We start from the raw sequence: 23,080 nt of genomic DNA on the forward strand, positions 1-23,080 counted from the left end.
TTATAAAGCACACAAGTTATCTACTAAGCTTGTCTTGATCTTGATCTTCCAACTCGACACATTAAATATCTCAATTCAATATTTACCTTCATATACCCTAACTTACTCTCAAGCACGTAGCACGTGGGTTAGTCCATAAAACTCAATTGGAAGTTTTTATACCTTTAGTTACCTGATCTCCATAAGTAACTTTGGTCTTTACGTTTATTATCAATATTCTTAAGACCATTCTCAAACTCTGAGGTCTCTTCCTCTTTAGCTTTTTCATCATCACATGAGTATCACTTAGAACTCAATGACTTCGATGCATATCTTTTGATCTCATGATATTTCTCAACGAATCCATACTTTATCACTTATGCATCTCCTACGGAACAACCTACTAACAATTATCAACATAATTGTTAATTCATAGGTATTGTCACCACTTAACCGAGCATCATTTGGAGCTCATTAATCTTGATGTATTTCTCTCGATCAAATGGTATTCCTCAATGAATTCATGATCAATTCTCCATGCATCACTTATGAAGCAATCTACTAACAATTCTTAATACAATTGTTAGTCCATAAATATTATTATTAATTACCAAAATCACACTTAAGAGCTAGATGTACCTTCAATATGGGTAAAAGAGTTTGGGAGGATGGCATTTAGGAGTGTGTCATCCGATAAAGTGACAAAAAAAAAAATAACCCCAACAATCCAGGGTTACCTGGGAATGGATGGTACATGATATATGGATATGGGTTTAGGGCCCCTTTGGAACATAGGATTGGAAAATCACGGGAATAGGAAAAAACACAGGAATAGGATATGAATGCATGTGGAAAACAGAGGATTGAAAAACACAGGAATTTTATAGGAATGAGTGTTTAGATGAGCTGCAGAAAAAACATAGGAATTAGCCTCATTCCTACGTGAACAGTGCAAATAAAATGAGGTCTGGCCTCATGTTAGAATCCTGTGTTTTCCTCTGGAAATGGAGGGATAGGAAAAGTTCCTACTAAAGATGTCCAAATGGACCATGCAACATGGGTCGGCCCGAGGCACGACACTGTTGGCATGACCCAGGTACGGCACGGCACGACGGCTAACGCGCCGGGCTGGCACGGCACGATAACTTGGGTCATGCCTGGGCTGGAGCCACGGCACGACGAGCCGGCACGGCAGGTCCGTTTAACTGTTCATATTTTTGTAGTATTTTATATAATTTGTTTAGATCTAATACCGTATAGGATATGTAGTGCAATGGTAGTATGTTTGACTCTTAAGTAGAAGGTTGGGTGTTCGATTCCTAGTGAAAGCAAATTTTTGTGATTTTTTCAATTTTCCGCGGGCTGATGGGCAAAAAAAGTCATCGGGTCTACCGTGCCGCGGGCCAGCACGGCACAGCTCGGTCTTAAATGGACCGTGGCTGGGCTGGAGTTGTGGCACATGGGCCGGCACGGCACGACCGGTTTAGCTAATGGGCCTAAACAAGCCATACCTCAATGGACTCGTGCCGTGCCGAGCCAAGTCGGGCCGTCCATTTTGCCATCTCTGGTTCCTACGGTTTTCCTTTGATCGATTTCAAGGAACCAAAGGCTGTCACAATGTCCGTTCCACAGGATTGTTGAATCCTGTGTTTTTCCTTTGAGATTCCTGTGAACCAAAGGGGCCCTTAATCTGCTCACAATGTGGAATGTACTTTTTAAAATTTAATACTCAAAATGAGTCATTGTATTTTTTTTTCTTAAAAAAATTAACACACACAAAATTGTGGGATGTGTAGAGAAGTGTGATATAAGATGCAGTATTTTAAAAACAAAATTGAATGTAGCACTTCTCCAACACAAAAATGGGCATTATATTTTTCAATACAACAGAAAAAGTGGGGCTTATACAAACTTTTCAACAAGATCACCAATTTTTTTTGTGTACGTCACAAATTCAAAACATATTCGTGTACACCGATTTCAATTACATATTTTCATACAACCAAAGTAATAAATATGGATCTCAAATTTTATAGTCATGTAAATGAGCTTTATGCGTAGCAGCGCCGGGTAAATCTTGGCTACTTGCTGGTCTTTTTTGTTGAGAAACCTGTGCTACGGGGTGTAGTCCAGAGATCCCTCGAGAAAATAATTGTAAAAGGAGATACAATGTAGGGAAAAAAACTTTCTTTTCTTTATTCATCTGTGTTTACAATGAGGGGTTACCCCTGTATATATAGTGTCAAAACCCCCTAAGATGATAGAATCAAATCTTTCAAGAGATCTAGATGGGTTCACATTCGGTTGTGAAACCCTAGGTTTCCTAATACGTCCCCTTGGGCACTTCTCGCAAAATGCATATGTCTCATCAAAACTCTCCCAAAACCCAGTGGGAAAAATTGGAACAAAGTTTATATAGCTTGCGACATGGTCACACAAATTGCCTCATTAAAAACCTTAACATGAGAAACTTTAGTGAAACTCATCTAAGGGGAAAAGAGTACAATTCACCCAAAATGCTTCATATAATCTTCACGGTTAACTTTAGACACTTAATCTTCTTGACTAATATTTAATTCTTCACATTAGTATTATGTGAAAATTTTCTCCCTGATATGTGCAACTCTCTAAGTCTTATAATCCCAATGCAACGATCACATCTTTCAAAAATAGATACAGAGAGAGACTTAGTAAATAAATCTGCAAGATTTTCACATGACTTGGTATGTCTTACCTTTATTCCATTCATCTTATGCAATTCATGAGTATAAAAGAACTTCAGGTTGATATGCTTCGTTAAGTTGTTTTTCACATATCCTGATTGTACTTGAGCAACACATGCAGTATTACCTTCATAGATAATGGTAGGGGTGTTAGTAGTGTTCAAACCACATGATTGTTGGATATAATTGATCACTCTTCTAAGCCATGCGCATTCCCGCGCGGTTTCATATAAAGCTATTATTTTTTAGTGGTTCATTGAAGTAGATACAAGACTTTGCTTTGATGAATTCTAGGAAATTGCAGTTTCACCATATAGGAAAACAAAGCCAGTCTGTGATTTCGCTGTATGCGGGTCTGACAAATACCTAGCATTTGCGTATCCAACCAAACTTAGGTCCTGATTATTTTCGTAAAACAGACTCATATCTTTGCTACCTTGCAAGTAACGCAGAATATCCTTTAAACCCTTCCAATGCCTTCTATTCATTGTATTTGGAATTCTGCTCCCAATACTTCATCACCCTCTTCTCTAGGTCTATAAGAATCATAGGGGTTTTAGAGTGAAATGATTTTCAAAACCAAACCGCTCTAACTCCTTCTGAATGTAGTTTGACTGATGTACTAAAATTTCATCTGTCATATGCTCTAGCTGCATGCCCAAGCAAAATTTGGTTTGACCCAAATCTTTAATTTCAAATTCATACTTCAAGTACATGCTTACTTCTTCTATTTTTTCTTCTATACCGATGATATTCATATCATCTTCATATGCAAAAATCCATTATGGGATCTGACTGTTTCAACCTATATAAATGTGTCTATTTCTTCTATCCTAATTCGACAATGTTATTCCTTTAGGTACATTCATATAAATATCCGAATCAAGGCTCCCATACAGTCACAACATCCATCAATTTTATTTTCAACTCCAAGTTAACTGCCATTGAGATTAAATATCTAAAGGTAATGTCACCCATCAGCGGGGAATAGGTTTATTCATAATCAACGTCTAGTCGTTGAATGAAACCTTGTGCTACTAGTCGTGCTTTGTACCTTACAATTTTATTCCTCTTACGAACAAAAACTCACTTGTATCCTACTGGTTTGATGTGGGAAGGTGTGCGGCATGCTGGCCTAAAAATCTCTCTTTTGTTTAGGGACAACAATGCAACTGTTATTGCCTTCTGCCAGTCTTCCAATCTGACCTCATTCTACATAGCGAGCGATGCAAGCTCAAGATCACGATCTATAACTATGGTAATTTTATTTGTGAAGTATGTGCCACTTATTGTGATTGCTCTATTCCAGAATTCTCCTGAATTCACATAGTTTATTGCTATTTTATCATGGGCTACACTTTCAGATGCTTCTACATCTTGCTCTTCATAATTTCTTACAAATGGAGCAAGGTCCTTTAGTTTATCGGCGTCGATTTCAGTATGCGCATTTTCGCTGGTTTCTTCATGCATGAGAAGATTCAAATATGGTATGCCTTACTTCCTGAGGTTTCATACCATCGTCAGGTCTCAACTGGCTCCCCTTCATTTTTCTTTGGGGCATTTTTATGATCGGCTGTGGTAAGCTCTCATTTCCCGCTTTCGCCAGACGTCTCCGGCTATTTGAGACTTGAGAAACCGAAGTTCTTGTCATTTATTTATTTTTCGGAGCTCCTAGGACAAGATGAGGGGTACCTCCCTTTTGGTACTTCCATCCTCTCCGGTGCGTTACATGCAGGCACATGCGACTTAGTCATGCTTTTCAAATCATAAAAATGGTCAGGCAGATCATTTGCTAATTTCTGCAAAATGATATTTTTCTTTACTTCATCATTTGCTTCACTAGTGCGAGGATCATGTGCCGCAATTCATTCGGCATGCCAAATAATTTCCTGACATTCTTCATCTAAGAGTATATTTCCTCTCTTAATGACGGAAAATTATTTTCATCAAATATGCAGTCAGCGAAGCGGGCCGTATACAAGGTCCCATAGTGGTTCGCTGTGGTGGTGATACTGGTACTAAACCATACATCCAGGTCTTTGTAAATGGAAAATTTTCGAAATTACCCCTTGCACTAGTTGCATAGTTGAATGAATGTTATAGGAGGATGGTCTATAATAAATAAGAGTCGTTGCATGTAAGACCGCATATCCCCAATATGCTGCAAAAAGGTATAGCAATAAACTGTATTCTTTTAATCAACGCTTCGGTTAGTCCATTCTAAGTGTGGACATGCGGTACAAAATGTTCAATTTTAATTCACATACAAGAGCAATAATCATCAAATGCTTCAGAAGTAAATTCTCCAGCGTTGTCCATTCTAATGGATTTCACGCGATGATCCGAAAATTATTCCTGCTTTGTATGAGCTGCAAGATTAACTTTGCAAAGGTGTGGTTGCGGGTAGATAATAGACATATATGCGACCACTTCGAGGATGCGTCTACCAATACCATAAAGTACCAAAATGAGCCAGAAAGCGGCTGAATAGGACCACAAATACCCCCTGGATTTTGTCCAGGAATGCAGGGATTTCTTCTTGTACCTTCAAGGTAGACGGTCTTCTTATTGATTTCCCGGTAGCACATATAGGGCATACAAAATCTTCCTGATCCAGGAAATTCTTCATTTATATGCCATGACCTTGTTTCTCATCATTCAAAGACCAGGTGACCTAATGCCATAGGAAGAACAATTCTGCACTACGAGTGAACACTTCAGGTATTTTAATGCGAGTGTAGTACAATCCACTGCTCATGGAGGGAAGTTTTTCTAATATTCTCACTTCATTGTCACACTTAGTGATGAGTAGGTATTCCCAACCATCACCTTCACTAGTTTCTACCTGGAAACCGTTAGCGCAAATATTTTTAAAACTTAAGAGATTTTTTTTAGATTCAGGGTACAATAATGCGTATTCCATGTGCAAAGTAGTTTTCATATGTAGTATGATTGTAGCTCTTCTAGAAACTACTATGCATTTATTACTACTAGTGACAGTCATCACTTTTCCAGAGTTATTTCTGATAGATTAAAAATACATCTTTTCTATTAAGATGGTGCTTGTGGTTCCACTATCCATAAAACACACTTCCTTCATGCGGGCTTTCATTCATTCATTTATTCAATTATTATAAATTCAGCAACTAGATAAATGACTAATTACTCTAATTCTAGATAAAGTCTGCGAAATATTTGACCACTTCTTCAAGGGGCTTTTTTCCGCTTCATCCTCTATGGAATCTTCTATGGGAGTGGAGGAGAGCAAAGTATGGGCCTTTGCATCATTCATTAGGAGATTTTTTACTGTCAGTGTGGGAGCATCATCAATTTCCATGTGAGATGCTCCCCTTTCTATTGTGGCTACTTTGTCCACTTCTGTCGGAGAGTGAACTCCTGTCGCAGGGATCCCGAGAGACCCCTTTTTAGAGATTCGGCCGGGAGGATGATCCTGGAAAAGCTTGTGTGGGAAATAAGCGGGAACGGAAATAAATGCGATGGCTAGTGGGAGACGATCACCCTAATGCAAGGAAAAGTGGGTACGCCGGGTTTTAGACAGGTTCGGGCCGCACGGAGGCGTAACACCCTACTCCTGTATGAGCGCTATATTTATCCTTGAAGGGGATTCTTCAAGGAGGTATCTGGTTCTAAGGGGAGAACTGTTTACAAAGAGCTTGAGGCTCTTATGTTCTAGCTTAACTTGAGCTGGTTCGAGTGTCTGTCGATCTATCTTTGGCCTGGTTCGCCGGAGATTGTTGGTTGTCTGGTCTCTTGGTCGTCTTGTGGTCGGGGGCTGTTGCTCTCTCTCTTTTAGTGTTCTCCATCCTTTCCTTTTATAGGCGCGTCGACCTCAACATATCCTGAATGGGAAAGAGGGGACGCGAATGCCAAGGTGCCACGGAGAAAAAGGCGTAATCATTTCATCTTGGCGAAGTGACAGGGGCGGTGGAGAAATACGGCGCGCATTCGACCACCAGCCGCTGCGGAAGCCTCTGGGCGCCATAAAAGGGGCCCACCGGGCAGCCTCAGAGGTGCCCGGTGCGCCCACCCCGTCTTGTCCTTCTGACAGGGCGGGGTGGCTGACGGAGCGCTTTGATCCTGGCAACGTTATCCCGAGGCACCCGGATGAAACGGGACGGGACCCATGCATTTAATGGACCCACGCCTCCCCCCTGCCAGTACATGGCAGGGTCTGACACTGGGGCGTGGGCAGCTGAGAATGTCAGGATGTCAGGATGTCAGGCCGCGCGTGCCTATTAAATGCGGCATTGGGCCTTTGACTGGATGACACCCTGACGACGGGACCCTTCGGGTCGTCGAATGATCTTGCGCGAACCTTCGGGGCACCGAGTCCTCGGGGGCCGCCACGTGCAGCCCCGAGCACTCTCTCCCGAGCACTTCGGTGGGACCTTCGGGGCACCGAGTCCTCGGGGGCCACCACGTGCAGCCCCGAGCACTCTCTCCCGAGCACTTCGGTGGGACCTTCGGGGAACCGAGTCCTCGGGGGCTGCCACGTGCAGCCCCGAGCACTCTCTCCCGAGCACTCTCTCCCGAGCACTTCGGTGGGACCTTCGGGGAACCGAGTCCTCGGGGGCTGCCACGTGCAGCCCCGAGCACTCTCTCCCGAGCACTTCGGTGGGACCTTCGGGGAACCGAGTCCTCGGGGGCTGCCACGTGCAGCCCCGAGCACTCTCTCCCGAGCACTTCGGTGGGACCTTCGGGGAACCGAGTCCTCGGGGGCTGGCGCGTGCAGCCCCGAGCACTCTCTCCCGAGCATCTGCGGATCATCGGGGAACTAGGGTGCTCGGGAACCAGAGGCGGCGGCCCCAAACACCTTCTCCCGGGACTTAGCGTCTTCCTACCTTGCAGGGTGGTGACATGTGGCGGATGGCCGGCCGGGTCTCGGGACTTAGGGACCCCTGGTTCTGAATACACCGACAACTTCCATCCCCACTGCAATGGTGATGTGTGCTTCTGACTGCTCCTTTTTCATTTTGTATGCTTTCACAACATGTTTTGGTGCTTTATAGATTCTGGTTCTGCTCACCATATAGCTTGACTTCTTTCAATATCTTGTCATTATCATCACCAGGTTTTACTTTGTCTGCCACAACTTTCCTTCCTCCTTTCTCCCGCTTCTTATTGTGGTTCTTGCGTGCTATGAAAAAGCTGTGATTGACTTCTAGGCTACTGTTCTTTCCCTGTGGATGGGATAAGGAGTTATTGTTTATGGCCTCGTCATGAACTTCAAGAAGCTGCAACACGTCAGTTAGTTCTGAATACTTCTTATATTTTAATTGACAGTGATTGCAGTGCGTCCCAAAGTGCCTTAGTGCTGATCATTGCTATGTACTCATCCTTCAAAGTAAGGGACAGATGGTGGTAGAGAAAATAAAATGCCTGATCATCCTCATCCTCTATGGGAACCATTGCACTACTTGTTCTTAGGCCAATGACAGCGTGATATCCGACGACCAAGTGAGATAGTTACGGCCATCTGCACTCAGCTTAGCGAACTCCTTGTTTGTGATGCCAGCCATATTCATATTCAAATGATGCAAGTATTACTACTAGTAAAGTTGCATCGTGTTGCTAAATTGGATTGCTGCAAATTTTCCGATATTTTCTATGCTATTATATGAACATTACTGAATTCAAACACATAACGGACAATTTAAACATCAACAATAACATAGAAATAAATGTTGCATAATTGTTAAAACAGGTGCAAAATTCAAATTCTAGAGGTACTTTTCTGCAAGAAAAAGTATTCTTGGGGTTTTCTGCAAAGTCCTAGGATTTATACGCAAAATTCCATGATTTGCGTAATTTTCAGAAACCACATGGTCTAATATGTAAAAATCAGAGCATCTGGATAATTTTCAGAACAACCAGGGGCCTAAACGCAAAAGTACAGAGACTGCGCTCAATTAATGGAAAACCTAGGGGGCTAAATGCAAAATTTCAGATTTTCTCTTTTTTTCTTTTCTTATTTCCCCGGTTTTCACTCATGGGCCGGCCTTCTTACATCTGGGCTGGCCTGGTCCATCCGGCCCACACGCCCCGTTTACATGGGGCAGCTAGGGTTTGGAAACCCTAGCTGCCCTCAATTCTATCCAAACGGCGGCCGGCGGCACACGGTGCGGGGTGGTGCGGAGGCTGGTGCGGGATGACGCTAGCGATTGGTATGGGGAGGCGCCTGCGGGGGCTAGTGCGGGGCGACGCCGGCGGTGCTTAGTACCCGTGCAGGGGCGGCACCGGCGTAGCTCGCAGGGCTGCAATGGCGCATGGTCCGGGTGGTGGTCGGCTTCAAGCGACGGCGGCAGCGCACTTTGGATGGCGCGTATGGATGGTGGTGCACGGTGCGGGCCTGCTTCGTGCGGTGGCACACGGTGGCGGCCAGAGCGGGTGGCTGGGCACGACGGCGAGGTGAAGAACGCTTTGGGCGGCGCGATGGCTGGCAGCGCGGGGGGTCGCCGGATCTGAAGCACAGTGGTGCTGCAATGCCGTTTCGGACAGCATATACACACAGGTGGTGATTCGGCGGTGCGACGACTTCAAGGTAGCGACGCGATGGCCCACCATCGCCTTTTCGAGCAGCTCGTGCTCGGAGGCGACGCGACGTCCTGTGGTTCCGGCGGATGCACTTCCGCCTCGATCGGGCGCACATCAACCAAGCAGCTGACGCGACACTTCTCCCCTTCTTTTTTCTTCTCTTTCCCTATGGTGGTGGCCTTCGAGCCACGCATACCATGCTTGGCCGCCGGATTCGACCGACGGCGTGGGGCTATGCGACAAGCATAAGTGGGGAAAAGAACCGTCGGCTTTCATGTTGGCGAGGTGCCGTGCCCCCTTTCCCTTTTGTTTTCTTCTTTTGGATCTCTGCACGGAGGGGCGGCCGCCAGTTTACCAGGTGGCGGCGAGTTGGAGGGGTGGCTGACGGTTCCAAGCCAGCGGCGAGGTGCGGCTCCGGGCCCCACCATGACTGCTATACAATGCTATAGATCTGTTTTGCTATTGTTCATTGCTATGGGCTACTGTTCATGCGATATGTGCAATACGATTCACAAATCTATTTTAATCGCGAAAACAGTAGTATTGAGAAAACGTACCGGACGGTCTCGTACCTTTCAATCTTTGCTAATAGATTCGTGTCGCGTAGGGCATATATGATAGACCATAAAATCTGCCCGCTCGATGCAGTATAGATCTGTTCTTCTAGCTTGGTCTTCAGCAAAGCTTCGTACTGATAATATATTGAGAAATCTTTGCTATCGTATGTAGTCCATAAATTAAAAAAATAATTATAAAAGAAGACACGATATAGAAGAAATGACTTTCTCTTTTTTATTTATCCATATTTACAATAAGAAGATATTTATATAATGTCAAAAACTCGTGAGATCAACACGGGCCAACATTAGATTGCGATACTCTAGATTTCGTAACACTTTTTAATTCTGAGAGCGAGAGAGCCGAGAGGGATGGAGATTCCAGTCGTCAACAGTAGCTGAGTGACACATCTCGCCGGCAGCGCTACCCAGGCAACTTACCCGGCGATTGCGGCCGACCGTGATGCTGGCGAGGCGCCTCCTTCTCGCCGGGCTCCTGCTGCGCCCAGTCTCCACCGCTTCCTCCGTTCCTCCGGCGGCAAAGGTGAGGCCTTCATAGTTGCCGCATCTCGAGTTCGTTCTCCATTTGGGTACACAATTTCTTTATACCCTTTTTCTTTTTTCAAAGGGTTCTATTTATCGCGTTGATGCACCGCCGGCCGTGACTTGAAAAGGAGAACAAATTAAGCACATTTTTTTTATCCAGATCTGCAATATGGAGAGAGCTAAAATACCTAATCTTGATCTGCCAACATGGCTACAGTCACCTTTTTTTTTTGCAATGTTGTTGGAAATTGGAATCACCTCACATTGATTCTTGATTCGTGAATGCGTTGATATCTTGCCACGGAAAGTAGAAAGAAAGGAGGAGAGTAAGAGACACGATGTTAATAGCCAATGGAGGCATTTTGCATCTCCACTGTGGAGAGTTGCATCATGTCCTGGGATGTACACCACAGCTTAAGTCCATGTTCTAGTAAGGAGACCTTGAACATCAGTGCACTCAATTGCAAAGACATGCTTGTGCCGAATGGCCAGCCTGACAAATGCTGTTCCATAGTTTGAAATTGGCAAAAAATTGTTAATTTGTCTGCTTCAATAGCAGAGGCTGCTTTTGTAGAATCACTATTACTTCACCATGTTCCACATGTAAAGTTGATGGTCCCATTTTCTTGTGATTACATTTTAGCATGAGAAGCTATTGACTGTATTTAGCTAAGGATTCTAGACGAGTTAATGTGATTTCACCAGTTTGTTATTATCGTTCTACGTTGGAGCTTGTTATTATCCTTTGTGCAACCCAGATTCCTTTTGCTACAACACCAAAAAAACACTTTGGCTTTCTCCCAGTGACGATAAACTGTTTACAAGAAAGATTATGTCTTTCAGGTTTGAAGGAAAATAGATAGACTTAGGCCTCTTAAATATGTCCATTTCTTTGACTGTTTGACATAGTTTAGCTACTGAAAAGCGGAAATCCATCCCCACATGCTGCAAGACCACACCGCAGTTAACATGAGAGACTGGTTATGTTCACAATGCCCTTCAATTGCTCATTCCGAGTATCACAGATTAACTCACACCACCTTTTTGGTTTCTTGCTTCACAGAATATGTGCCATTGGGACAAATTTATTCGGAGTTCATGTTATTTTCACAGCACAAGTGATCAGACTTCCAGAGAAGAAGGGTCAACAGCTAAGGTAGAGGTGGATTCCTCTCTCATGGTGCTACGCCGATTCTTTTACTCTTCTCAAGCACAAGTTAAAGTTATTGACTGACCCTATTGAGCACATATTAAGGCAAAACTGGATATTCATTGTACCTGTATAGTAGTGTCACTCTTGTAGCAACATTGTAAAGTCTGGGTTCCAACTTTGGAAACAACGAAAAAGGCAATTAATGTACATTTGCCAGAATTCTGAGATCCTAATGAAACCATTCTTTTTCTGTGTAGTAGGAGGTGCTAGACCCCCTTGCACTGATTAAAGATGAAGTGTCTGAAGTCACAGATCGATTGCGCTCAATGGTGGTTGCTGAGGTGCATGGTCTAACTGCAATCTTACCTTGAATTATTCTGTATAATAGCATGACACTTCCACCAATTTTTCCAGTATCACTGAATACTGTTGAATACATTGCCCACCTTTCCTCAATAGCTTAAGCTTTGGGTGAATTAGTCAGTGCATGATACTCAATCGATACAGTATGATGACTACAGGTACCTGAATTGACGGCAGCAGCTGGATATTTCTTCAGAGCTGGAGCTGAAGGGAAAAGAACATGTCCTACTGTAAGTCCAAATTTCGGAGTGTTGTTGAATATTTTGTCATTATACTGTTGGCATGGCTTACTGTTTTGTAAACATAAGTATACATGGTTTACTCGTTCCATTTTGTCATTGTAAGTTCATGATCACTGATGTTCAGGTTCTACTATTGATGGCTTCAGCTATAAGCATGGACATGACTGACCCAATTGTTGGCTTAGAGAATAAGCTTCGTGCAAGATATATGCGTGTTGCTGAGATTACTGAAATGATTCATGTACACATGCGATTCACCTTATTTCATTTGACTCTCTAAAATTTCATAATTATTTATTTCAACGATTTGTCTTCTCCCTTGCATCTTAGATATCAAGCCTTATCCATGATGATGTTTTGGATAATGCTGATACTAGGCGTGGCATCGACTCGTTGAATTTCGCAACGGGAAAGAAGGTACTATAATAATTTGTCTATAATAACAAACCTTGTCTATTTAGAACAGGCATACAGTTTGGTAATTATTATGGTTATTTTTTTAAGAAAACAATTAACGGGACTGAAGTAGATTATTTTAAGAAAACATAGCTGTCTTGTTAAATATGGGCAGATAATTTCATTTAGTTGCTGTTCCGTAGCTCCAATTGAAGTACTTTATGTTAGCTATTTTGTAATTCTTAAAAGTCAAAATGTCAGCAATCTATGCATGCATGCAAGCCCAGTTTTCTTCTTCATACCTCTGAAAATGGATATCACAATGGTTATATCTCTGTTCAGCACATCTTCATCTCGTAAGTATGGATCATGTCCTTCTCCTTCTAAAAGAAATAATATACTGAAAACTTTCAGACTAATATTGTTTCATAACCACACCTTTAAAACAATTAGCAAAGCTGTTGCATAAAAAAAAAAGTAAAGCTGATGCTATTTTGCAGCTTGCAGTGTTGGCTGGAGATTTTCTACTTTTCAGGGCATTTTCTGCTGCTGTTTCTCTTGACAATGCTGAGGTGTGACTGTTTAACATTTGTTTTTAGGCCAACCAATAATTCTTTTTCATCTTTGCTCAATTTGTTCACAATGTTGTGAGCTAGGATAAAGTGAACTAGGAGTGGTGGTTATCAAGTAAAGCCACACAAAGAAAAAATCAGTTTATGTTTAGCACATGAGCTGTATTTATCAACTTCTTTCAACATCAGATTTCATCAGTTCCTTTCTAGTATGTATCTTTTACAGGTTCATAACATCAAGATACCTACACTAATTTTTCCTCCTTTTCTTTCCTGCTGCAGGTTGTATCATTACTCGCAACAGCTGTAAATAATCTTGTAACTGGTGAACTTATGCAGATGTCAATAACTCCAGCACAGCGCTGCAGGTAGATATCCAATTCATTTTCTCATTTTCCTGCATCAAGCTATTCCTTAGTGCTGGAGTTTTTACTAATGAAAGATAGTACTCATCAACTTTGATAAGGTTGAGGTGTGATGTGGGGTGCGGGTGTGGAATTATCAGATTAGTGTCATACAATATGTTGCTACGCGCGGTTGATTCGTTAAGATCTTCATACTTTTTTCTCGAACAGCTCTTCATTTTTCTTTCTGGCTGTGATCTGTGTGCAAGTAGCTGTTTAGCTGGCTACATTGTAGTGGAAATGTACTGATATTACCACTCATCAAAGTATCAAACACCATCAGAGCCAAAAAAAGTTCACTACTTATAATTATACCCATAACAATTTAATAGATCACTGCTACTAAGTATTAACTAAATATTTGAGATAACCTCGTACTAGATCGAAGGAAATCAAGAAAGAAAGGAATGCTAGATGGTTCATCAAACTATAATAATCAACTGCATGACAAGCCGGCACTTCTAATGTTTTACTTAATTTGACACTTGTTCATGAATGCACGTACAGCATGGATTATTATTTGCAGAAGACATACTTCAAGACAGCCGCATTGATTTCAAACAGCTGCAAAGCTATTGCAGTTCTTGCTGGGCAAACAACAGAAGTACAAGCTCTTGCCTATCAGTATGGCAAACACTTGGTGCGTTGTATTTTTCCTTACCCAGAATCTGTTGCTTTTCTTGCTAACCATGTGCTAAAATGACCCACAAGTGACTTCCTCTGTCAGGGCATAGCATATCAGTTGATCGACGATATCCTTGATTTCACAGGCACATCAGCTTCACTAGGCAAAGCCTCCTTGTCTGATATCCATCAAGTAAGATCATTACTCAATATTTCTTTCATACTGTTTTACTTTTCCAGGTTCGAATATGCAAGGAATGATATATGCCTTTTATGAACAGGGAATTGTGACGGCTCCTATATTGTTTGCAATCGAAGAGTTCCGCCAACTGCGTGAGATTGTAGAACAGGGATTTGATGACCCTTCTAATGTTGATACAGTTTGTATTTAAACTGAATCTGTACTTTTTCTTTCCAGCAATATGGTCCAAATATTTGGGTTGTGGAATGTGGCTAGTGTGCTCTCTCTTGTAGGTCCTGGAATACCTTCCGAGAAGTCAGGGAATCGAGAGGACGAGATTGCTTGCTGCTGAGCATGCAAAACTGGCAGCAGACGCTATTGATTCTCTTCCTGAGAGCGTGGACAGATTTGTGCTTAACTCGAGACAAGCACTCAAAGATCTTACTGAAAAGTTTATGAGGAGAACACAATGAATTGGTGAAGCAAAAAGTGTGAAATTAGTTAAACATGCCAGCAGGCAGTAGAATCCTTAACAATACATCATTCATGTTTTTGTTGAAGAAAATTTCGTTATGGTGATTGATGAAATTCAGCATATCTCGACAGAGCTTTATCTCACTTTTGTCCCATATTCTCAGCAGCAAACTTGTATGATAATTCTTCAAATTTTGATGCATACTTTGATTTGAATCATAAATTGTGTTTTTTGAACTTAATGTGCAGACTTTACTTCTATTTGACTTGGTGGCTTCTTTCTTCTGCCTCCCTGCTAACCCCTCTACAAAACCACTAAAAGCAAGAGAACAAACTAATTCCCACTGAGAACAAGTTTTGTATAAAAGAGTAATCCGACAAAGGCTTACCATTTTAGAAGGGGATAGAATGGTTCCAAACCTCGATGAAACTATTCACCTATCTGTGCAGCGCAGTTGTGCGGCGACTGGTTGAATCGTCACCAACGCCTGTTGTATGCTGCAATGGCAGGGTAGAAATCGATGGCAAAAGTTATGTTCAGTACCATTTGGATATCGAAACATGATATATCTGCGAATAACGGGAGTGTACCATTAAGGGATCTCTTCTAAAGAAACATAAGGGTCTCTATTAACAGATATGCAGATATATACAACTAATAGAAACATTCATCTGACTATTACACCAGAAATTACTACAAGCCACAACAAATCACAGGTCACATCGCGCAAGTTAGGGCCACGGATACGAGGAGGACCAGTAGTCTTCCCAGTAGTTGTCCACATAGGAATCGCCATCCATCGCCGCCTCTCCGCGCAGAGGACGAACCTCGGCTTCCCAAAGATCATGCAGAGCGAGCCCACCGCCTTCGCCTTCGTTCCCTCCAATGACACGACGATCCAGGTAGCGAACATTAGGCCGTTGTCCGGGTAACCAGACATGTTTAATCTTGGCGCAGCGAGCACGGAGTTCATCGTCGACATTGTAGCATTCGGAGATGTCGAAGCACTTGAGATGGGGGCAGCCCCTGAGGATAGCGTAGACCCCTGCGTCGGTCAGGCGGTTGCCTGCCATCTGAAGAAGCCGCAGCTCGTGCATGTTTTCTGCAATGGCAAAGGCATTTTCATTTGGCTTCTCCTCGTCTCCGTGCTCGTCGTACTGATGTTCCATCTCCATCGCACGCCTGAGCGGATCAGAAACAACCCACTGTCTGTGGATTCTTAGATGCTTCAGCTGCGGGCACACAGTACCAACATATTTGAAAAAATTTGCTGGTAGTCTTTGATGTGAGCACTCTATCTCCTCTAGAAGTGGACATTTAGCTGCCAACCTAGCCAATGATACATCCCAAAATTGTGCACATCCGATGAGTCGAATGCTCTTTAATGAATTGGCCCTGCAGAGATAAGCACAAAAGTGGACAATACATCAAACGAAATGAGCAATATCATGTACCTACATAGTTAGCTAAATAGCATAAGAAGTTGTAAAATTTTTAAATCGCATAACTAGCATGTTGTCATAAAGCCATGTAGTTGGAGTGCTGCACCAACCACAAATATCAAATGGGAGAGGATCTCCAAGTTCAGTCAAGTAGCTACAAATGTGCACATGAGAAAGAAGCTGTTAGTCGCTGAATTCTTACTCTTGGTAGTAGCTGAATTCTTACTCTCATCGAGAGAAGATGACACTAGGAGTTGGGGCAATTTTTTCTGCTTTATTTCTCACACAAATGCCATGCCAACCTGAGGGGTTGGGGATACATATTTATAGGCTGCTAGCTAGCCAAGCATATGCTAAGATGCTGTCCTAGATGCTGTCCTAGCTGTCCTAGATGCTAAGATGCTGTCCTAGATGCTAAGATGCTGTCCTAGCTGTCCTAGATGCTAAGATGCTGTCCTAGATGCTGTCCTAGCTGTCCTATATGCTAAGATGCTGTAGCCCTAGAAAGGACCACAAAGACCAGCCAAGGAACATCTGAAGCAGCCCCACAAAGACCATACGCAGCACAGAGACGCAGCACAGAGACTTATCCCATCATTCTCCCCCTAAGTCTTGTGCGTCGTCTTGTGGGAAAGTTGAACCATCCCGGTCCTGGAGCAGAGCTCAAGGAACTTGATCCTCCCAAGAGGCTTGGTAAGCAGGTCCGCGAGCTGGTCCTTGGTGTTGATGTAGCTCGCCTTGATGCTCCCTTCCTCCAAACAGCCTCGGATGAAGTGGTACCTCACCCGGATGTGCTTACTCCGTTCATGAAAAACGGGGTTCTTTGCCAGGGCCAGAGCGGACTTGCTGTCCATCCTGAGCTCCACCGCTCTAGTGTCTCTGCCGAGGAGATCACCAAGTAGTCGAGCGAGCCAGAGCGCCTGAGTTGAAGCGGTGGAGGCCGCTATGTACTCGGCCTCGCAGCTGGACAGGGCCACCACCTGCTGCTTGACCGACTGCCAGCTAACGAGGCACTTGCCGAGGAGGAAGAGGATCCCGCTCGTGCTCTTACTGGTGTCGATGTCGCCGGCGTGGTCACTGTCGCTGTACCCGACGAAGTGTGCCGCCCCAGGGCACCTAGGGTAGTAGAGGCTGTGGTCGAGAGTCCCCGCAACGTAGCGGATGATTCTCTTCACAGCCTGCTGGTGCTCCGTCGTCGGTCGCTGCATGAACCGACTGACGTAGCCGACGGAAAATACCAAGTCCGGCCGTGTGTGGGCGAGGTAGCGAAGGCTCCCCACAAGACGCCGGTACTGCGTAGCGTCCACCTCCTCCGTCGTGCTGTCGCGGCTCAGCTTCAGCCTCTCCTCCATCGGAGTGAGAGCTGGGTTGCAGTCGGTGAGCCCAGCTAGCTCAACGACGCGCTTGGCGTAGGCGGTCTGTCGAAGCGTGATCCCGGAGTCATCCTGGTGCACCTCGATTCCCAGGTAGAAGGAGAGAGGCCCCAGGTCACTCATCTGGAAAGTGGCCTTCATCTCTTCCTTGAATGCCGCCACCTCCGCATCCTTGGTGCCTGTGATCACCAAGTCGTCGACGTAGACACCCACCAGCAGAGCATTTCCTCCACTGCCCCGTCGGTAGATGGCCACCTCGTGCGGGCTTTGCTCGAAGCCCATCCCCTTTAGCGTGGAATCCAACTTGACATTCCACGCCCTCGGCGCCTGCCGCAAGCCGTAGAGGGCCTTGCGCAGGCGGAGCACCTTGCCCTCCTTGCCGGGGATCGCAAATCCCGGCGGCTGGTGCACGTAGACCTCCTCCTTCAAGTCGCCGTTAAGGAACGCCGACTTGACGTCCATGTGATGAACACGCCAGCCCTCCTGGGCAGCTAGCGCAAGGAGGAGTCGCACGGACTCCATCCGTGCCACGGGAGCGAAGGCGTCGTCAAAGTCGACCCCCTCCTGTTGCACGAAGCCTCGTGCCACCAAGCGAGCCTTGTGCTTGACGATGGCGCCGGCTTCATCCCTCTTCAGCTTGTACACCCACTTAAGGGTGATCGCGCGGTGACCACGAGGAAGGTCAGCAAGCTCCCAAATGCGGTTCTTCTCAACCGCATCCATCTCCAACTGCATCGCGGCGCGCCATGCCGCGTGTCTCTCGGCCTCTGCAAACGACCGAGGCTCGCCGTTGTCACACGCAAGGTGCAACTGCGCCTCCAGGTCGTGAGGCACCAGTCCCGGCACTGGCTGGTCGCCGAGAAGGTTCTCTATCGTACGGTACCGCAACGGCTCGCCGTCGTGGTACGCGTCGATGCGCTCCTCGTCGTGAGAGAGCGGAGTAGCGAGCTCAACCGGGCTGTGCTCGACACGAGCTGGTGTTGGAGTAGACGTGCCCGGAGAGGTGCCTGTCGGTGCTGGTGCCAGCTGTGGTGGAGCCAGCGAAGAACTCATCGCAGCCGAGGTCCTGGCTGGAGAGTGTGGTGCTGTCGGAGTAGCAGGCGCCGGGGTCGGTGAAGGCTCGGGGACTGGGGTAGACGTGCTCGTCGAAGAAGAGCTGCCTACTCCCCCAGCTTCCTCGAAGTGGACGTACTCGACAGTGAAGTCGTCGTACGTTGAAGCAGAGCCGTCGTCCACCGCCTTGTCCCACGCCCATCCTCGCCCTTCGTTGAACACAACGTCGCGCGCCGTGCGCACACGCTGTGTCTTCGGGTCGAGGATGCGGTAGGCCTTCGAGCCCTCCGCGTAGCCGATGAACACTCCCGGAGTGCTCCTGTCGTCGAGCTTGCTGATGTGGCCAAGCTCCTTGGCGAACGCGAGGCAGCCGAAGACTCGCAAGTGGGAGACCGCCGGCTTGCGCCCATGCCAAGCCTCGTACGGCGTCCTGCCGTCGAGCGCCTTGGTAGGCGAGCGGTTGAGGATGTAGACGGCCGACACCACCGCCTCTCCCCAGAAGACAGCCGGCATCCCCCTCTGTTTGAGAAGGGCCCGAGCCATCCCCACAACCGTCTGGTTGCGTCGCTCGACGACGCCGTTCTGCTGCGGGCTGTACGGCGCGGAGTAGTGGCGCTGAATGCCCTTATCAGCGCAGTACGACGCGAATTCAGCCGCCGTGAATTTGCCGCTATTGTCGGTGCGCAGCATGCGCAGCTTGCGGCCGCACTCCGCCTCTGCAGCAGCCTGCGCACGCCTGATGGCGTCCGCAGCCTCTCCCTTGCTGCCGAGGACCATCACCCACATGTAGCGGGAGAGGTCGTCGACGAGCAGCAGGAAGTAGCGTCGTCCTCCCGGTGTGGCCGGTGTCACCGGACCACACAAGTCCCCGTGCACAAGCTCGAGCCTCTCCTTGGCTCGAAAGCTCGCCCGCTGGGGAAAGGGGAGTCGCCTCTGCTTCGTCAATACGCAGACGTCGCAGAGCTGCTCCACATGGTCGAGGCACGGCAGGCCTCGCACCATCTCCGTGGCACTGAGCCGCTTCAGGGCCTCGAAGTGAAGGTGCCCGAAGCGCTCGTGCCACTGCCACGCCTCGTCATCCCGACGAGTAGCGAGACAGAGGGGTTGTGCCACCTGCACGTTAAGGACGTAGAGTCGATTTGCGCTTCTGGTTACCTTGGCAAGAAGACGACGACGGCGATCCCAACTCCTCATGACTCCATCCTTAACCACCACGCGCGAACCGTTCTCATCCAGCTGTCCCAAGCTGATGATAGAGTTCCTCAACGCGGGGATGTAGTAGACTCCGGTGAGCAGCCTGTGCTCACCAGACACGGCGGTGAAGATGACGGAGCCGACGCCCTTGATCTCCACGCCGGAGGCATCCCCAAACTTGACGGAGCCTCGGACGCTAGAGTCAAGCTCGGTGAAGAACTCCCGTCGACCGGTCATGTGATGGGTGGCGCCGGTGTCGAGGCACCACCCGTCAGTCTTGTCGTTGCCGGAGCCGTCGCCGAGGAGGGCGTGTGCTTTTGGCTCGTCAAGGTGGAGGAGAGCCGCTGCGGCCGGTGCCGCTGGAGGTAGCTCGATGCTTGCATGTGCCATGAACAGAGCCGGCTCCTCCTCCTCCGCCTGTGCGACATGGGCCTCCTCCGCGTCGTGGCTGTCGACAGTCCTTGGCCCAATGGCCAAGCTGGCCGCAGTTGTGGCAGGTGTAATCTCGTGCTGGCTTGTACTTGCCAGCGGCGCCGCCCTGGGCGCCTTCGCGGGCATCACCCTCGGCACGTCCTCGCGCCCCGGCCTGGGCGTCTCTGCGCGCCTTGCGCGCCTTGCCACGCTTGCGGCCGCCTGTCGCGGAAGAAGGCTCCCCCTTCTTCCGGTCACCTTGGCAGGCAGCCCACTGCTCCCGAGTGAGAAGGAGCTTCCCGCCAGTGGTGATGGGCCCCGAGAGAGACTGTGGCTCATCGATGTCGACGACCTTGAGTCGACCTATCGCCTCCTCGATCGACATCGTGGAGAGATCCAGCAGGGACTCGATCGAGCGAGCCATCTGCTTGTACTTCTCGGGGACGCAACGGAAGAGCTTTTCGACAGCTCTCTCCTCGCCGTAGGTGTCATCGCCGAACTGCACCATCTTCTGCAACAGAGTGTTGAGACGGAGAGCAAAGTCATCAACGTCCTCACCTGGCTTGAAGGCCAGGTTCTCCCACTCCTTGCGAAGTGCCTGCAGTGTGGACTTGCGGGCGCGGTCGCTGCCGATGCGTGCCGCAGCGATGGCGTCCCAAGCCTCCTTGGCAGTCCGCTTATTGGTAAGCGAGAACTGCATCTCGGACGGGACTGCAGCGATGAGGGCATCCAGCGCCCGTCGATCCTGGTCGTAGTCGACGTCGCCGTACCGGACTGCCTCCCACATGTGCCGCACCTGGAGCTTTACCCTCATCACCGCAGCCCACTCGACATAGTTGGTCTTAGTGAGGGTAGGCCACCCACCGCCGGGGCCGACGTCCCTGACAACAGCCTGGAGCCCGTGGTAACCACGGTACCGATCCGGGGAGAGAGAGCCACGCTGCCTGTGAAGGCCGCGCTCTCCATCGGCCCGTCCGCCACCGTTGCCGTGCTCGCCCCCTCCAGGAGCGCCACCGCCGTGCTCGCCTCCTCCAGGAGCGCCACCGCCGTGCGCGCCTCCTCCAGGAGCGCCACCGCCGTGCGCGCCTCCTCCAGGAGCGCCGCCGGCGCGTCCGCGTCTGTCTGGGCTGCCGCCGCGCTCGTGGGCGTGCGCGGCTGCCCACTGCGCCGCCCGCGCTCGCGCTGCCTCCCTCCCCAGCAACTCGAGGTCCGCGTCGGCGCTGTCGTCAGCAGAAACGGAGCTGCTGATGCTGCCGCGCAGAGCCTCGACCTCTGCTGCCGCCGCACGCGCTGCATCCGCCGCCGCCGCTGCTTCCGCCTCTGCTCTGACTGCTGCCAGCTCCGCCGCTGCCAGCCTCGACGCCCTTGCCGCCGCCGCAGCGGTCTCTGCCGCGGCTCGCTCGCGTTCCTCTGCTGCGGCAAGTTCGGCCTCCTGCCGACGCCACGTGCTCGAGGCGACCGAGCGCTGAGACTGCCCTGCGGACATGACGCGCTACCCGGGGGCTGCTGCGTGGGGAGAGGGCTGCTTCAGACGAGCTGCTGCTCGTCTGCGCAGAGGGAGAGAAGTGAGCAGGAGCGGCCGGAGCTGCTGCTGCTCCCAGCTGGGGCTGTTGCGCGGTTGGGAAAGGAGGTGAGCAGGAGATGCTCAGGCTACAGGATACTACGACTCTGATACCACTTGTTAGTCGCTGAATTCTTACTCTTGGTAGTAGCTGAATTCTTACTCTCATCGAGAGAGGATGACACTAGGAGTTGGGGCAATTTTTTCTGCTTTATTTCTCACACAAATGCCATGCCAACCTAAGGGGTTGGGGATACATATTTATAGGCTGCTAGCCAGCCAAGCATATGCTAAGATGCTGTTCTAGATGCTGTCCTAGCTGTCCTAGATGCTAAGGTGCTGTCCTAGATGCTGTAGCCCTAGAAAGGACCACAAAGACCAGCCAAGGACCATCTGAAGCAGCCCCACAAAGACCATATGCAGCACAGAGACGCAGCACAGAGACGCAGCACAGAGACTTATCCCATCAGAAGCTAAGAAAACTATAAACCACCCATAAGCACTGGACTTTTTACTTTGGCCCTTATAACTCATTTTTGTTCACTAATGCCCCAATAAGTGAATTAATTGTCCATAGACCCCTCCATAAGTCATCCCACTCTACTTTTTTCCCCACTATTCTTTCAGTTTCACATAGAACCAAGTTATGTCAAGCTAAGTCAGCACAAATTCATTGGATATAAAAATAACTAACAGATTTGGTCGAGCCTAGCTCCCATGTAGTTGGTGGTTGCATATTGAATCAACGTGCGATTGATGTTCGCATGTCAAACAAATGTGCACTTGATGGCTAACTTGGACATATATAGCAGGGTCAATTCAAGAAACCACAATAAAATTGCAGAAAAAGTGTGATTGAGTGACTTATAGGGGGTTCATAGACATCATAATCATATACACTTACTGCGGTGTCAATGAACAAAAGTGATTTACAGGAGGCAACATGAAAGAATAGGTAACTTAAGAGGGGAGTGGGTTATGGATTTTCCCATTGTGCAAAACATTGGCCCGATGAAGATATCACATTACTGCCTAAGTCAACCAAGTTACGAAACTACTCACATTACTGCCTAAGTCAACTTGATATATACTGTGCAACCAAGTTATGAAAGTACTCACTGGGAATAAATACTAGAAGAAATTCATCATAAAAGAACTGATACACTAACAAAGGCAGAGTAAAATGCTTAAAGTCTTAAAGGTCAAGTTCTTAAATCCAAGAACTAAAATTTTAGCATGGCGAGAGCAATACCTGCCTGTGATATAATCCAAGAGC

General features: G+C 47.4%; 2 protein-coding genes across 8 annotated transcripts; one reads left to right on the forward strand and one right to left on the reverse strand.

Moving 5' to 3' along the window:
• The first annotated feature begins 10,111 nt into the window (after positions 1-10,111).
• On the forward strand, positions 10,112-15,006 carry LOC133898506 (solanesyl-diphosphate synthase 1, mitochondrial-like). Of its 7 annotated transcripts, none has more exons than XM_062339232.1 (13): positions 10,219-10,358; positions 10,443-11,340; positions 11,424-11,516; positions 11,771-11,854; positions 12,035-12,106; positions 12,243-12,359; positions 12,449-12,535; positions 13,015-13,086; positions 13,369-13,454; positions 13,998-14,130; positions 14,218-14,307; positions 14,396-14,494; positions 14,589-15,006. In XM_062339232.1, exons 4-13 carry the CDS (start codon positions 11,840-11,842, stop codon positions 14,766-14,768), a joined length of 951 nt encoding a protein of 316 aa, XP_062195216.1. In that variant the 5' UTR covers positions 10,219-10,358; positions 10,443-11,340; positions 11,424-11,516; positions 11,771-11,839; the 3' UTR covers positions 14,769-15,006. The 7 variants fall into 7 exon arrangements, with proteins under 7 accessions (XP_062195210.1, XP_062195216.1, XP_062195212.1 ...); XM_062339228.1 differs by having other exon boundaries at positions 11,774-11,854; XM_062339226.1 differs by lacking the exon at positions 10,443-11,340 and having other exon boundaries at positions 10,112-10,358; positions 11,774-11,854.
• Positions 15,007-15,501: 495 nt separating this feature from the next.
• Positions 15,502-18,126, reverse strand: LOC133899480 (uncharacterized). The gene is made up of 2 exons (XM_062340460.1): positions 17,818-18,126; positions 15,502-16,165 (listed from the first exon to the last, which is right to left on the reverse strand). The coding sequence occupies exons 1-2, from the start codon at positions 18,105-18,107 to the stop codon at positions 15,502-15,504; spliced, it is 954 nt and encodes a 317-aa protein (XP_062196444.1). The 5' UTR covers positions 18,108-18,126.
• Positions 18,127-23,080: the final 4,954 nt, after the last annotated feature.

Source organism: Phragmites australis, chromosome 18 (genome assembly GCF_958298935.1).
Source record: "Phragmites australis chromosome 18, lpPhrAust1.1, whole genome shotgun sequence".
NCBI lineage: Eukaryota > Viridiplantae > Streptophyta > Magnoliopsida > Poales > Poaceae > Phragmites > Phragmites australis.